Genomic DNA, 18,190 nt, shown 5'->3' on the forward strand with positions numbered 1-18,190 from the left:
ATCGCCCGCGAAAATTCATTAGTTTGGTTTTGTTGCCCGCGCAAATTCAAGATTTTGGTTTTATCGCCCGCAGCAATTCAAGATTTTGGTTTTATCGCCCGCGACAATTCATTTTTTTGGTTTTGTCGCCCGCGCCAATTCAATATTTTGGTTTTATCGCCAGAGACAATTGATTATTTTGGTTTTATCGCACGCGACAATTCATTATTTTGGTTTTATCGCCCGCGACAATTCATTAGTTTGGTTTTGTCGCCCGCGACAATTCAATATATTGGTTTTGTCGCCCGCGACAATTCAAGATTTTGGTTTTATCGCCTGCGACAATTAATTATTTTGGTTTTATCGCCCGCGACAATTGATTATTTTGGTTTTATCGTACGCGCCAATTCATTTTTTTTGTTTTGTCGCCCACTTTTAATAACGTAATAAAGACTTATGCTTTCGCCTATTTTGAAGTCGATTAATCTGATATAGTGTCGAATATTAAGGTCATTTTGGCAGATTCTTTTTTTTAAAAGTGATATTAAAGCGATCATTCAAGTGTTCCTACTTAATGAAAGATCACATATTATTTCTTTTTCTAAAGATAAACGGAAGCTTATATGTCAAAAGCGATAAAGGGCCTCGAGTTGTCGCGTTCCAACTCGACAAGTCGCTATATTTATGTCGACATATCGCGATACATCGCGTCACGTTTTCACGACAAATTTCGCTTTTTTGCCCATTTTCCTCGGGATTGAACTTTAAAACAAAATGTACGATATTTAGGTGGGTTGTTATTCAATAGGTCTACGACCAATCAGTCCGGATGTTAGGCCTACGCATATACATACGCGTACATAGGCTAGTAGCCTCTACTAGGTTAAGCGTTCGCTGTGGGGGAAAGGAGATCGTTCGCTGTGTCGCTTGAAGTGTTTATCGAGTTTTACGCGACCTTTAGGCTTTAGTATGGTGGCTGATAAGGGCCATGCGTCAAAAAAACACGTATATGCAAATGAGGGCGACATTATGACCAAACGACAAAACTAAAATAACGCGACATAACAATAATTTTGGTTTTGTCGCCCGCGACAATTCATTATTTTGGTTTTATCGCCCGCGACACTTCATTATTTTGGTTTTATCGCCCGCAAGAATTTATCATTTTGGTTTTATCGCCCACGACAATTCGTTATTTTGGTTTTAACGCACACGACAATTCATTATTTTGGTTTTATCGCCCGCGACAATTTTTTTTTTGTTACGGTTTTATCGCCTGCGACAATTCAATATTTTGGTTTTATCGCCAGCGACAATTCATGATTTTGGTTTTATCGCCCGCGAAAATTCATTAGTTTGGTTTTGTCGCCCACAACAATTCATTATTTTGGTTTTATCGCCCGCGACACTTCATTATTTTGGTTTTATCGCCCGCGAGAATTCATTATTTTGGTTTTATCGCCCGCAACAATTCGTTATTTTGGTTTTGTCGCACGCGACAATTCATTATTTTGGTTTTATCGCCCGCGACAATTTTGTTGTTGTTGCGGTTTTATCGCCTGCGACAATTCAATATTTTGGTTTTATCGCCAGCGACAATTCATGATTTTGGTTTTATCGCCCGCGAAAATTCATTAGTTTGGTTTTGTCGCCCTCGACAATTCAAGATTTTGGTTTTATTGCCCGCGACAATTCAATATTTTGGTTTTATCGCCCTCGACAATTAATTATTTTGGTTTTATCGCCTGCGACAATTGATTATTTTGGTTTTATAGCACGCGCCAATTCATTTTTTTTGTTTTGTCGCCCACTTTTAATAACGTAATAAAGACTTATGCTTTCGCCTATTTTGAAGTCGATTAATCTGATATAGTGTCGAATATTAAGGTCATTTTGGCAGATTCTTTTTTTGAAAAGTGATCATTCAAGTGATCCTACTTAATGAAAGATCACATATTATTTTTTTTCTAAAGATAAACGGAAGCTTATATGTCAAAAGCGATAAAGGGCCTCGAGTTGTCGCGTTCCAACTCGACAAGTCGCTATATTTATGTCGACATATCGCGATACATCGCGTCAAGTCGACATGAATATGTCGACATATCGTGACGTTTTCACGACAAATTTCGCTTTTTCGCCCATTTTCCTCGGGATTGAACTTCAAAACAAAATTTACGATATTTAGGTGGGTTGTTATTCAATAGGCCTACGACCAATCAGTCCGGATGTTAGGCCTACGCATATACATAGGCCTACATCGGCTAGTAGCCTCTACTAGGTTAAGCGTTCGCTGTGGGGGAAAGGAGATCGTTCGCTGTGTCGCTTAAAGTGTTTATCGAGTTTTACGCAACCTTTAGGCTTTAATATGGTGGCTGATAAGGGCCATGCGTAAAAAAAACACATATATGCAAATGAGGGCGACATTATGACAAAACGACAAAACTAAAATAACGCGACAAAACAATAATTTTGGTTTTGTCGCCCGCGACAATTCATTATTTTGGATTTGTCGCACGCGACAATTCATTATTTTGATTTTATCGCCCGCGACAATTCGTTATTTTGGTTTTGTCGCATGCGACAATTCATTATTTTGGTTTTATCGCCCGCGACAATTCAATATTTTGGTTTTATCGCCAGCGTCAATTCATTATTTTGGTTTTATCGCCCGCGACAATTCATCAATTTGGTTATGTCACCCGCGACAAATCAATATTTTGGTTATGTCACCCGCGACAAATCAATATTTTGGTTTTGTCGCATGCGACAATTCATTATTTTGGTTTTATCGCCCGCGACAATTTTTTTTTTGTTACGGTTTTATCGCCTGCGACAATTCAATATTTTGGTTTTATCGCCAGCGACAATTCATGATTTTGGTTTTATCGCCCGCGAAAATTCATTAGTTTGGTTTTGTCGCCAGCGACAATTCATTATTTTGGTTTTATCGCCCGCGACACTTCATTATTTTGGTTTTATCGCCCGCGAGAATTCATTATTTTGGTTTTATCGCCCGCAACAATTCGTTATTTTGGTTTTGTCGCACGCGACAATTCATTATTTTGGTTTTATCGCCCGCGACAATTTTGTTGTTGTTGCGGTTTTATCGCCTGCGACAATTCAATATTTTGGTTTTATCGCCAGCGACAATTCATGATTTTGGTTTTATCGCCCGCGAAAATTCATTAGTTTGGTTTTGTCGCCCTCGACAATTCAAGATTTTGGTTTTATTGCCCGCGACAATTCAATATTTTGGTTTTATCGCCAGCGACAATTGATTATTTTGGTTTTATCGCCCGCGACAATTCATTTTTTGGTTTTGTCGCCCGCGACAATTCAATATTTTGGTTTTATCGCCAGCGACAATTGATTATTTTGGTTTTATCGCATGCGCCAATTCATTTTTTTTGTTTTGTCGCCCACTTTTAATAACGTAATAAAGACTTATGCTTTCGCCTATTTTGAAGTCGATTAATCTGATATAGTGTCGAATATAAAGGTCATTTTGGCAGATTCTTTTTTTGAAAAGTGATCATTCAAGTGATCCTACTTAATGAAAGATCACATATTATTTCTTTTTCTAAAGATAAACGGAAGCTTATATGTCAAAAGCGATAAAGGGCCTCGAGTTGTCGCGTTCCAACTCGACAAGTCGCTATATTTATGTCGACATCGCGATACATCGCGTCAAGTCGACATGAATATGTCGACATATGGTGACGTTTTCACGACAAATTTCGCTTTTTCGCCCATTTTCCACGGGACAAGCCGTCATTTGAAGACACGTCAAAATGTAAGATGAGGACGCCAGTAATATGGTGACTGAGTTTCAAGTCGTCATGAATATGTCAAATTGTTGCGAGGAAAATGGTTGAGAAAACGAAATATGTCGTCAAAACTTCCGAATATATGGGACCCGTACACAACCGTCGTGACCTTTTATCACGACGAAATTATGTCGAACAAACGTGATATCTCAACATAACCGCGTACCGTCGACATAATTATCACTCCTTTAACTAAAATGTCGTGATACGTATGGCAATTTATTGAGACAATATCGCAAAAAGTCGACATAAAAATCATGACATTTTAAATAAGGTCTTCCTAGTTACATCGATACATTGAGATAGTTAACCTAATTTCAATAAGGGGACGCATACTTAATGATGTTTAATGTTAGATGAATATGAAAGAAGAAATGAAGTTGGCCGAAAAATTAAAATGACTTTATCATCACCAGAATCTGGTGGACATATTGAATGTTGGGGTTCAAGTAGAATGACCCCATTAAACAGTAGACGACTTAGGATACTACCTAGCGTGACTCCACTAGTTAGACCGACTTATTCCAAGATGAGGCGTTCCGTTGATTTTGGCTATAAGTTTTCATTCAGAGATAACTGCCGAGCCATTTGGGCGACCTATCATTGATACTGTTTCCTAATAGTCTGTTTAGTTAGTAATGGCTGATGTTGTGCCTTATCAAATGCTTTGTCGAAATCCACCGATGAACAGGATTCTAAGACAGCAGAAAATCCGTTATCGCTGCTTTGCAGCTATATTTGGTTATAATAATTTGATTAAAACTGCAACAATGAATAATAAATTTGGATTAAATGATATAAATAAAAAAGTTATCACTGCTCCAAAATTAATAGAAGGTGAAAAAGATAAAAAAACATATTCAATCAACTGAAACTAAAACCAAATTAAATAATGATTCTACATTCAAGGATTACAATAAATCAGAAAATATAAAAACTGATAATATACAACATGAAATAATTAAAAGTAATAATGATAATAAATCACATGCAAATATTAAATAAGCTTTATTTTGTATAGATATCTTATTAGGTTGAATATTATATTTCTAATTTTATTTTTTATTCATGTAAATGGATGTAGAAGATGCTGAAGATTATGAATTACATGATTTAATGAAGATGGTATAACTGATGAAGAACAACCAGATTTTAATGAAACAGATTTTAATAATGATAATGAATATAATTCTAATTTAATTGATGATAATGATGAAATTGATCATTCAATGAATCCCAGAAAAAAGATTGTTCACTCGGAACCTTTGAAGTCGGGTCACGGCAAACAGACCATTAATATGGGATGGCCTAAAATTCATATGATGTCACATATCAGAGGGTGGCTGAATATTAGGTCTTGGAAACCTCTTCCAATGTTGGCCGCGGAAGTTAAAATACCGGTACCGAAGAAATCGGCTGTTAGATCGTTTTAAATCCTGGAATTTACGACTACAATATTCAGACCGACCTATACTTCTAGTTTGCTGCTTAATATTTTCAGGTAACAGAAAGTTTACAGAAATTTTCAATTTATTACAAATTCTATCAAACAGAAAACACAGCGCTCATCTTCTGCCACGATTATTCAGCCTATTTTCATGTCAAACGCGCACGCCTTACAGCTTCACCTTTAGTAGTGTACTGTACGAGCTGTAGCACTCAGATCCGCGCGCACGTGGAGGCCTCGTGTAAGTGAATGTTCGCTTACACTTCAATGACAATCAAAACAATCACCGGGTATTAAAATGAAACAATACCTATTGCGGATGTGTGAAATAATTACATCCTCACCAGCAATGAGCATCTGAAATTCGCAAGTATACGGCACCTAGTCCAATGAAATGACGCGCGACATTCTATGGCTTTCCCATAATTATTTTAGTAGCGCCGGAATTTCCCGTATACCCCAAAAACAGCTAATTCAATTCGCTCGTTGAGACGACGCCCCCCAATCGAGGTCATTGCATTGAAATAGTGTGTAAATGGAAGAATAGTGGAGAACCACTGTGCCAACAGATAATGGACTGGTTGCCAGTCAAATTTTGAGTGTAAACTGGTTGCCAGTCTAAACGCACATGTATCTTCTTTACCGTACGGTGCCACTATCTGCTTTCAAACCACCTCGCCTTTTATAGTGCACAATTGATTTCAATTGATGTTAATGTTAGAACAACAATCGTGCTAATGATAGCGGTGCCAAGTGAGCATTGTCATTCTGTAGCCATCGTCGTCAAGAATAACGATGCCAGGCCTCCCAGTGCCCCTTCCAAACCCTAGAGGACAGTTGGTAGGTTCTAAGAGGACATGATTTGAAAATTAGATGACAAAAATTACTAAGATAATGTATCGCTAACAAATAACAAACTATGCATATTTCAATTTTCATAAAAGATTTTTGATAATTATTTTCAGGTAGTTAAATAATTGACCAAATCAAGGTTATTGCACACCAGTCATAATGCATATGATACTGATGTGGAGATATTAGATATAAAATTAAAAGGCTAACTACTGCTGGCCAGTTCAGCTGTTGTGAGCACTGAAGGTGCAAAGCACAAATGGGGGGTTTGGGGAAAATTTTGAAATTTCAAAGGGTGGCTCCGACAATATCCAAATCAATAGAAAATGTTCATACATTGCACTTGTCAATAAATGCACTTGTCAATAAATAGTTGACAGTCCCAAGGGAGCCCTCTATAATCTTCTTATTTTTCACTCATAACAAGCACACAGTGCCTGAATTAAATTAATGACTACTTTTGTTAAGCACGTAGACTATGCTGAATGAACTGGAGTGTGAAACCACAGATTCTAGATATGGATTTCCTGCGCAGCGTACGTTACTACAGGTATATATATCATTCATTCACCATATATATCATGAACGTAATTTATCATTATTGACCGTACCGCAAACTAGGGGTCCAGGGACACCATGCCCACTTGGGAAGTGGTTTCAAATGCTCAACAATCTAACAATTTCAATATTCAACGCCCCTGGTGACCATATACAAAAACCAATGACCTTGAAACTCACGAGAATTATAGAACATGTCAGCAGCTACGATTTTGTAATTGATTGTGATAACAATATATGCCTCGTTACCAATTTAATATGGAAATACTAAGATATTCAACGCCCCTGGTGACCATGTTCAAAACCCAATAACCTTGTAACTCACCACAATCATAGAACATGTCATGAACTACAACTTTGCAATTGATCATGGTAACAAAATATGCCAAGGTACCAATATAATAAGGAAATATAAGTTATTCTACTATTCAACGCCCCCTGGTGACCATATAGAATAACTAATTTCCTTAAACTCACCACAATCATGGACGATATCATGAGCTACAACTTTGCAATTGATTTTGGTAACAAAATATGTATTGGTAAAAATATAATATTGAAATACTAAGATATTGTATAATTCAACGCCCCTGGTGGCCATATATAAAAACCAATGAACTTGAAACTCACCACAATCATAGAACACGTAACAAGCAACAACTTCCTAATTCATTGTCCTACCAAAATATGCTTAGGTATCAATATAATGTTGAAAACTTTTTCCCACCTACGAATGAGTACTGGTGACACCAAGATGGCCACCAATTGCGTCATAATTGGCTGATCAAAAATACCTGTATCAGGGGTATAAAACATCCCTTTCCAATGAATACGCATCAGCAATTGCAATGAGAAATGGTAAACCAGTAGAAAGCTACAGGACTCGGAATTTGGGCCAAAATTGACATTTTTGGGCACTTTAAAGGTCCTAGGACGACCATCTTGAGTCCGATCGACCCAATTTTTGTTTGTCAAATATATACGAAAGATCAAGGTAATTGAACAAGGTGTCTTCAAAATTTCCCTCAAAAAGTTCAAAAACGTGTAAAAAGTGCTGATTTTGGCAAACAACAATGGCTGCCAGTCGGCCATCTTGATTCTGACAGGGCCAGTTTTTGGGCTGAAGATGTGTCTAGGGTAGATACATGTATAAACCAAATATCAAGACATTACCTTAAAGCGTCTTCAAAACTTCCCAAAATAACTGGATGAAAAGTGAATGCAATAGCCCGCTGGGACCCCCAAGTGGACTAAAAACAACGCAACAAAATCGGGAAATTTCTACAGGTTGGCATGTATGCTTTTAAAGCAAAGATATATCACTTACAGGATTTGGAGCCGACTGAAGACATCGCTTTACAAGTTCATCAAGAATATTTTGCAAGACAATATGTTCTGGTGGGACTGGACCTTTTTGAACTGGAGTAACTGGCTCAGGTCTTTGTGGCTGAAATTATAATTTGAAGTTAATTAAACATTATCATCCAGTCAGTTTTTGGATTTGCAGATTAAAAATACTTTTTACGGTTGTATACATCATATTTAGGGTTTTTGCTGCTCGCAGAAACCCTCTTGTAATTCTCGTGATTACTAATGTATCTCCTCTCAGATTCGACTACCAACAGCTTATAAATGTAATTTTTCAATTCTGACAGAAATAAACTTAGCGTCTGACCGTTTCGAATTTGCGTATAGTAATTTATTACGGCTATTTGAATTACGCGGACACCCGGATACCTGGACACCTTCTCGAGAATGCGCGCTGTTTGACCAAATTCAATGAACACTTTATTACAATTTTCAATACAAAGCCGTTCAACAATTTCATTTTGATTTTGCGAGCATGGAAAACATCGGAAATTCTTGTTTTGCTAACTCTGTTTTGCAGTCACTAGCTGCTCTACATTTTACTTTTGACAATGTTAGGTTTACAAATGAATAGTGATTACAACCTGTAAATCCAACTATAGTTCATACAGCACTGTCACTGGATCATATTTCAGAAACTTCTAATTAAATTTGATTCAATCCAATTCAATTCATTAATTTAGTTCACAGAAAAATCAGTGAATGTCCCAATAAAAGTGAATGCATCAGTTATCCGATTATCGGCCTATAACATGAAATCATCAATTTCATCAGCAGAATTCTAGTTCTTGATTGCGGATAAGCCTATTCAGGTGCATTGCGCGTGTGTTTGTAATTATGAATAGTCTGCTGGAATAGACCAATAAATACTTTAAAGGTTCCAATATTGGAATAGATTCCAATAAATACTATTGAACACAACAAACACCCCTTGGACATATTCATTTAGACATTTAGCTAGGTTAATCCCCTTCGATATATATAATTGAAAGTTAATGTCGTTAATTTTTTTTCTTATGACAGATATACTTTCTGTGCCTTTCCGAATCATTTCAAATTTGAGAAGAGCCCTTGGTGTCGTCCATGCTAAAGGACTCGGGGATTATTTAGATTGTAAGTATTTGTCATATCAGACGAAAAAACTTACAATATCCTTCAACGTCCTATCTTACAATGTATTATTACTTTTATGGTTTTTTAGCTGTTGGTCTTGGTAATGGGATGCAAAATGATGCGCATTCCCTTTTGCTATCGGCAATAAACGTCCTGAAAGATCATGATCCGTAAGTTAAATGAATCCTATACAAACAGTTCATAAAGCTCCCCTCTGAAAAATCTTTCTATTAACAACGTGACCTGACAAATTTAAGTTTGTTCATACACCGGTAGTCTGTTGAAAGGCTATTCTAAGATGGAGACTGTGTGAGAGTTATTGGCCCATGTTTTCATTGAACTTATAATGCTGTAATTGGTCATTAATTATTGCATTGATATGCAAGATGATTTCCAATAAAATTTGGGTCAAAATTTCACCTCCATGATATTTTATTAATGAAATTGCCTGTAAGAGATGAAATGTATTGAGGTATTGTTTGAACTTATAGGACATTATATACTAAATTTCTGGTCAAATTAGGCCACAAAAGTAATTTCAATTTTTTTCAATTTGCATTAGTATTGCATGTTACCTATATTTATGTTATTTTAAATTGTTACAGGCATCAAATATGACCAGAAGTCTCTACTGATCTACCGGCTAGTTGGTTTCGTCAAGTCTGATCCAAACTAGTACTCCTTTAAAATTATACGATTAAATTTATTCTTACGAAACCACAACGTTTCGGCTGTTGACTAACAGCCATCATCAGGTGGAATGACCAGAAAAACAAGTTACAAAGCATTTTGTAACTTGAGTCTTGAGTCTGGGTGGGTTGAAGTAGACATTGTCATTTAAAATAACATGCTTATGTTGTTCTGTATGAATTACCCGTGTGTCATGTATGTTGTATTAATTTATTTCAAAATTTGTATTTATTGAATTTGGGAATTTTATCCCGAAATTTCAATGTAATAAGGATCAATAAAGAATTGAATTGAGTTGTCACCTAATACACATGCCATCAGAGGACGCGGAGCCGTATATGATAGCTATGCTATTATAAATTGCTAATCTCACGAAACCTGCATACTCCTGATATCAAACATATTTTCTAAAACATTTGAATATTGAAATTATACGTTTACACATTTTCATATTGACCGCTTGTAGCCGCTGATGAAATTCACGCCGGCCCTACACACATCGTAGATAGCTTCGTCATTCCACCGGCATGCCCACGTCAGGGTCTGACTTTTATATCAGACTTCCAAATCGTGTATACATCCGCCATTTAACCGAATAATCCGATTTACTTATCATTTCTATTTATGCCTACCGCTTCTGATATAATCATACATCCTTTACTATTACAATACGTCTTCTTATGATATTCAATGCAATATAACATTTCGACGTTCAAATATAGGTCATTATATAATCAAAGGAAGCCATTCTACATCTATGTCAATAATATTTTGCCAGATAGCTTATTTGTGTACACATAGACCTGTGACGTTTTGCACATCGATTTACGGCTGTCGTTTGTAAAATGACGCTAAATGGTTAACATTGTTTAGGTTTCATAATGGTAACGTTTTATAAGGCGTCAAAAAATTAAACATCACATGGTCCATTCTCCCCTGGGATTATTTGCTCTCCACCTATCACATTTGATGGACCTGGACCCCTAGTTTAATAACTTGATGTGTCGGTTCTAGATTGGTTGAGTCTTTTGACCTAGTAGGTGATCCAAGATGGCTTCAATTCATACAGCCGTGGATACTCCTCATCAATAAATATTACCCTCCTCACAAGTCAAAAAAATCTTTTCAAGATTTCTTGCTATTTTCAAAGAAAATCCAAGTTTTTTCTCCAAGGCCTCATCTGTGTCACCCACTCTCAGCAAATCATGCGTATCCCTGTTTGCCCTTGGTTTTAGTATTCGAATTACTTGTACATTCATTTCTGAGAATCCCAGTTGTAATCTATGGCTGTATGTTGTGTCTCAATTTCAGTCAATCTTCTCAGACTGATGAAACGAATGTGATAAATATTTCTTCAGACAGTGATGATATGATGGGTTCATCTGTTACTGACAATAGGTACTTGGTAATTTCGTAATAATTTATTGTGAAATAGCATTAGTCAAGAGTCGGTAAAATAAAACATCATATGGTCCATTCTGCCCGTGGATTATTTGCTCTCTGCCTACCACAATGGTATGGTGTGCTATTTGTTCTACATTGGTGACAGCTCCAACTCCTAAGTGTACGAAAGTGCCATATCGTGTTGCAAAATAACGCTATCTTTCTAATCGATTTAAATATTGTTCCATTCAGGGATTTAGTCAGCGATGGAAATGGCGTTTATGTCAATAATGGAAAATCCAAATTGGAAATTTTGAAATCAGGTTCCAAATTTACAATGACAAAAGATCGGAATGTAGTTGCTAAATTAAAATTAAATAAAACCTATTACAGACATAAACATCGTATAGACTTTTCTAGAAAAATAATGTACATGACAAATAATGCGGGTTCAATTATGAATGACTGCAATAATTCAATATGGGTTTGATAACGAGGAACATATCATAACTGCAAATCCACATGGAAATGCAAAAACATCTAACAAGCCCTATACAAAAACGAAGTCAAGCTTGATTAATAAATTAAAAGAAAACTTGTTAGGCCAATCGACTGCTTAATCAGTTTCAGTTTCATCAGTTTTGTCAGCTGATTCAATCGCCAATTTGGTGAACCGAACAACATCATACAAGATCAAACAGTCGCACAAAGGTGTGACCCATTATGAGGAGGAAAATGGATTGGCTTCTGTTTTGGAATTAGCAAAAGATGAATATAAAGATTTTATTGTAGATGATATGTATAAATTTTCTTCTGATCAGATTGATTTTTCACCCATTTCTATAGATCCTACTTTCAAATTCGGTAAGTTTAATGTTACGCCCATTACGTACAAAAATTTGCATGTTGTCAATAAATCTGACGGTAAATGTCCAATTTTTACAGGGCCTGTTTCGATCCATTATCGAAAAACACAAAACGACTACAATGTTTTATCTAAAACATTAGGTGAGCATTGTCAGGTCTCAGATATTATTACATTTGGAACAGATGGTGAAACTGAGCTTTTTGAATCTGCTAAAAGATATTTTTCTGATGCTACTCACCTGAGGTGTACCAGGCATTTCCGAAAAAACATTATTACAGAACTTAAGAGTTTGAGCCTTTAATCAAAAATCAAATACAGAAATTATTAACATAATTTTTGGTAATGAAACTATAAATGGATTAATTAATTGTAATTCATTAGAAACATGTGATTTGTTGTTTCGAGAACTCGCTGATCACTGGAATGAACTAGATTGCTCAAAAATATTTTCTCAGTTCATGCAAAAGAACCTATCTGTAATTAAAAACAGCCCTTTATCCTGTATGCGCACAAATGCAGGTCTTGGACATCCTCCACCACTATTTTATACAAATGCTTCTGAAGCTACAAACTCTCGTTTGAGGAATTGGATGCAAAATTGTGAGCATGCGCTCTGTAGTTTTATCAAATCGTTAAATAAGCTGATAAAAAGTGAAAGAGAGGAACTTTTTAGAAGTTATGCTGGTCAAAGATGAATTCAAACATGTATTATGCAAAGATCTTTTCAAATTGCCACATCCTAAGCGCATGGACCATTTGTCCATGGTAAATTCACTGACTATGCATGAACTATATACTATCAATAATGCCCCATTTTCGAATGAATCATACATGAATTTGAGTATTTCCGTAAGTGATGCCAAGGAAAGATTTGGTCTTATGATTAATGAGTCTCTTTTATCATTTATGTGGCGAAAAGCAGACCAACTAATTTCCAGTAGCAATGCAATAGCCATAGTACCTTCGAATAACCCCTCTATCTTTAAAAAAAGGGTAGTTAGTGATAGTTCTGAACACAATAATAGTGTTACTTTATCTACTGCAAATGGACGCGGCACTTGTACTTATAAATCGTATTCATACCATTCCCTCTGCCCATAAAGCAAAAGTGCTAGCTATTCATTTACGGTGGCATAAAACATCGAAGTAGAAATCTAACACATTTAGGATTGCAACATCTGACGTTAACTTGATGTCATGTGGAACTGAAGGTAACATTCCTAGACATAAGACACAGCAAACTACTTCGAATGATCAACCAAATTTAAGCGAATTTTCTTTGATTTTTTTGCAAGGTCTTATTCGTAAATGTTATGGTTGAGGAAAAAGATTTAATCATGAAACAGATGATTTAATAATAAGGAAATGGGACTTTCGTTCTTTTAAGCATCCTCATTCAGGTGAATTTGTAACTAATTCACGGCCACAGAGGACTTATTATCATCTAAATGTTTGTTGTACTTGAAAAAAAAATCGATCATTTTCACCATCCTCTGTTACAGTTAGCACAGATATACAGCACATTCTGTCATCAGATCATCGGGGCAAATTCAATGACTTTTTAACTTAATACTGCTTTAATTCATTGATGCAATCACCTTGCTATTGGGGCCCCAGAAGCAAACCCCCTTTTGGGGGTGTGTCTACAGCGCTTGTGTTAGTGTAGCAATTATGTGTAAGTCGTTTTTTTTAGCATTGATACCAGGTAGGTATTCATGTGATGTACATCTTTTCATCTTTATCTATTCAGAAAATGAATAGATAAAAATGAAATTCAATTCCATTTATTTATTAAAGCTGTGTAAATTTTTGCAGACTGATTTGACTGTTCTGCGTCTCAGAATGATTTTGCTCAGTGATTTTCTCGTTCTGCTGTACTGTATTGTTTGTTTATTTTCAGGGTTCATAGTTGTCAGTACTCAATACTTTTTTAATCAAATGCGCAAACCATCAACAACTGTCATGCCAAAACTTAGTCTATACAGGCCTGTACCCAGGGGAACGCACCCACTCACTATAAAATTTTGAGCGTCACTATTTTTTGTCAAAGAAAATTTCTTGCTCACATACATATAACTATGATATAGATATAGACACTGTTATCAAATAAATTGCCCATGGGCAAAGTGTGGTTTACCTTGAAAGCTAGAGGTTGTTTGGAGTAAGGGCATTGCTTGAAAAATCTTTTTAATTCGTGACTTCAAAGTTCCACAAGTTTATATTGTATTTTATCTTTCTTAAAGAATTATTTTGTAGTCAAATAAGACCAAAGATATACATTTGGTTACGGTCCATGTCCAAAAGTTTGTAGGGTACAGGTAGGCGTGGCAGGGAAATTATTTTATATTTTCCAAAAAAATGTTTCACAATATGAAAAAAATAATCAAATAAGGCCATCCCAAAATAATTGTCTGTTTGCCGTAACACCGAATAAACTTTTCAGGATGAGTCGGTAGGTAAGGAAAAATTTTTTTGCTAAATTTGTGGGCAAAAAAAACAAATGTATCACCTTTTTACATGGAAACAATATCGCAAAAATCATCTACGTTGTGCACGGGAAATGTGTCTAATAGCATAGATTTTGAGAATTATTCTAAAATTATAACTTCGTCCAGAGCGTCATCTCTGTGTTAAAAATGAAACAGTACATCGAATATGTGCGCGGTTACGTTACCAGCTTTGATATAGTCACTATGAGAATGAATGGCAGCTTATTGGAACACTGCCAGTTTCCTGGAAAACTTAAATTAGGCCACATTGACAAGGCATGTTTTCACACGATGCACACTTGAATTCAAACATATATAATACGTAGCTCATACGTAGGCAGTGGGTCGGTCGGCCGTTTTTATCAAAAATAAAATTTATTTCGATGAATCCCAGAAAAAAAGTTTTAACTCGGTACCTTTGAAGTCGGGTCGGTCGGGTTACGGCAAACAGACCATTAATATGGGATGGCCTAAAATTCATTATGATGTCACATATCAGAGGGTGGCTGAATATTGGGTCATGGAAACTTCCAATGTTGGCCGCGGAAGTTAAAATACCGGTACAGAAGAAATCGGTTATTAGATCGTTTTAAATCCTGGAATTTACGACTACAATATTCAGACCTCGACCTATACTTTTAGTTTGCTGCTTAATATTTTCAGGTCACAAGAAATTACAATTTATTACAAATTCTATCAAACAGAAAACACAGCGCTCATTTTCTGCGCTGCTACGATTATTCAGCCTATTTTCATGTCAAACGCGCACGCGTTACAGCATCACCTTAAGTAGTGTACTGTACGAGCTTGTGTGTGTGTCGTGTAGTGTAGCACTCTGCGCGCACAGGTGGACGCCTCGTGTAAGTGAATGTTCGCGAATGTTACACTTCAAAGTCAATCAAAACAATCACCGGGTATTAAAATCAAACAATACCTATGGCGGATGTGTGAAATAATTACATCCTCACCAGCAATGAGCATTCAAAATTCACACGTATACAGCACCTAGTCCAATGAAACGTACGCCATTCTATGGCTTTCCCATAATTATTTTAGTAGCGCCGGAATTCCCCGTATATCCCAAAAACAGCCAATCCCATTCGCTCACAAAGACGATGCCCCCCAATCGAGGTCATTGCAATTTTATACGTGAGAGCTAAGAATTTTCCCGCCAAAAACAGTTTTTCGTAGAATTTTAACTCAGTTGACCATGTACATCGACGGAGGTTCGCCATGTCTTCAATCGCATCGATTATACGTCGTTTAAGCCGAGAACCAATGAAACAAATGCTCACATAAAAAAACATACCGCGATTTTACATGAATTGGCTCAATGCCAACCTCATATCGCTGACAAAGGTAAACCAAAAATTTGCATGTCTCCATAAACGATGGGACACCAGTGTATGTTGTTGGATTATTAGACCTACTGATAACTTATTGAAAAGTTTCTGCCTTCATGGAGCAAGAAGCTACTCTATTTTAGTTTCATTCATCCCTATTTGACCTATGTAATTACATTATGGGGACATTACTCTCAAAGAAACAGTCAAAATCAATTTTCGAATTACAGAAAAACGCCATACGTTACATCGATAATGCGTCTTACAATTCTCCGTCAACACCAATTTTCAAAAAATATGAAATTCCAAAATTTGATGATATTATCCAAATTGAACTAAAACTAGCAAACTTGGTTACAGCTTCTCAAAACAGCTCCTGCCTGAACCCATTATGAATTTTTTTACAACTCACTCCTCAAATCACAGGTATTATACAAGATCTCGCAATTTTCCTAAAACGATCCATCATAAAAGTACAATTTTCAACAGCTCATTCCTAAACAGGATTCCTACCATTTGGCAAATTTTAGATACTAAAATCCGAAATTCAAGAACTATCAGCTCTTTCACTCGTGCTTTTAAACACCAATTACTGAAAAAATATTAGAACAATCATGCTTCAACCAGCATAATGCTATACATGTATATCTAATTCGTCCAATTAATTTCCATATCGCTCCATCCATTCACCCATCCATTCATATCTTGATTGTGGTAGCAAAATATGCATAGGTACGAATGTAATATAGAAATACTAAGTTATTGTATTGTTCAACGCCCCCTGGTGGCCATAAACAAAAACCAATGAGCTTGAAACTCACCTCAATCATAGAACATGTCCTGAGCTACAACTTTCCAATTGATTATGGTAGCAAAATATGCTTAAGTATCAATATGATGTGGAAAACTTTTTTCCACCTACGAATGAGTACTGATGACCCCAAAATGGCTGCCAATTGCGTCATAATTGCCAGGTCAAAATACCCTCTCGGATATAAAAGATCCCTTTCCTAAGAATACCCATTACAAATTGCAATGAAAAATGGCAAACCATTAGGAAGCTACAGGACTCAGAATTCAGGCCAAAATTGACATTTTTGGGAACAAAAAAGTCACAGGACGGCCATCTTGAGTCCGATCGACCCAATTTTTCTCATGCCGATGGGCCCTTGGGAGATACAAATATATACCAATGATCAAGGTTATTGATAAAAGTGTCTTCAAAAACCCTTTCCCTCGAAAACTTCAAAAATGTGTAAAAAGTGCTGATTTTGGCGAACAACAATCGCTGCCAGTCAGCCATCTTGAATCTGACAGGGCCAGTTTTTGGCCTGAAGATGTGTCTAGGGTAGACATTACCTTGAAGCGTCGTCAAAACTTTGGAACTCTCACGAACTATCTAGATGGTTATCTCTCGACCTCAATAGCTTCAAGACCCATCTCAAAACAACTTTGTTCCATGCAGCATACCATTAACTCTCACTATATATATCTTAACTTTATATATATATTCTCCTCACGATTCCCTTCTTTCTAAGTATAATACTTCATGCCTTGCCAAACATTAATTAGTAACTCACTCACCAATTTACTAAATTAACCTGTTCTCCTCTGTATACATACCCCCATTTTTAGTCTATATCTCACATCTGACGATAATCTCTAGGGCGAGATCGAAACATCGTGTTTTTACATTTTGGATTGTTTCAACAAATAAATTCTCGATTTTAGATTTCTTTTAATTTGTAAATAGTGGGTTTTTTATCTTATCATCTGTTCACCACGTTTGAGTGTGGCTATAGTACTTTTAATTTGATGTTGTTTCTGATGGAACCAATAACTGACAGACACCGGTACAGACGACAAATGAAAAGTGAACGCAAAACTGACTGGGCAAAAATGGCTTTATGTCATCTTAGATCTTGGTCCATGGATGATTGGTGCCAGGTTCTATCTTAATATTTAAATGGATCTTGACACAATTTGCCAACTGTGACCAATTCTGGAAAGTGGTCGGTGGGTGAATCAATCGTAGGACAAGAAGGGATTGACGGAAATATGGTCCTTCTCCCCTACTGACTGTAATATTGCTGTACTGTAAGATGAAAAATGGAGTTTTACCTTTTCTGCCTGCTGGTGAACTTGGGGGCTATACATTGTGGCAGGTGTTCCATTATAAGCCATCTGACCACCAGGCATGCCATGAGTTGGTGCTTCTGATATTTCTGGGTTGAATATGGGCATAGTAATAGGGTCATATGCTGACGCTTGCT

At 36.4% G+C, this 18,190-nt stretch overlaps 1 protein-coding gene across 1 annotated transcript in view; it reads right to left on the bottom strand.

Moving 5' to 3' along the window:
- LOC141903491 (protein transport protein Sec31A-like) overlaps positions 1-18,190 on the bottom strand; it is a 232,773-nt gene that overhangs the window by 31,007 nt on the left and 183,576 nt on the right. Inside the window, exons 25-26 of the mRNA XM_074791612.1 lie at positions 18,039-18,188; positions 7,991-8,110 (exon numbers count right to left, since the gene is read on the bottom strand). Coding sequence (XP_074647713.1) covers positions 7,991-8,110; positions 18,039-18,188 — 270 coding nt within the window. The remainder of the gene's footprint in view (positions 1-7,990; positions 8,111-18,038; positions 18,189-18,190) is intronic.

The sequence above is a fragment of the Tubulanus polymorphus genome, chromosome 4 (assembly GCF_964204645.1).
Source record: "Tubulanus polymorphus chromosome 4, tnTubPoly1.2, whole genome shotgun sequence".
Lineage (NCBI taxonomy): Eukaryota > Metazoa > Nemertea > Palaeonemertea > Tubulaniformes > Tubulanidae > Tubulanus > Tubulanus polymorphus.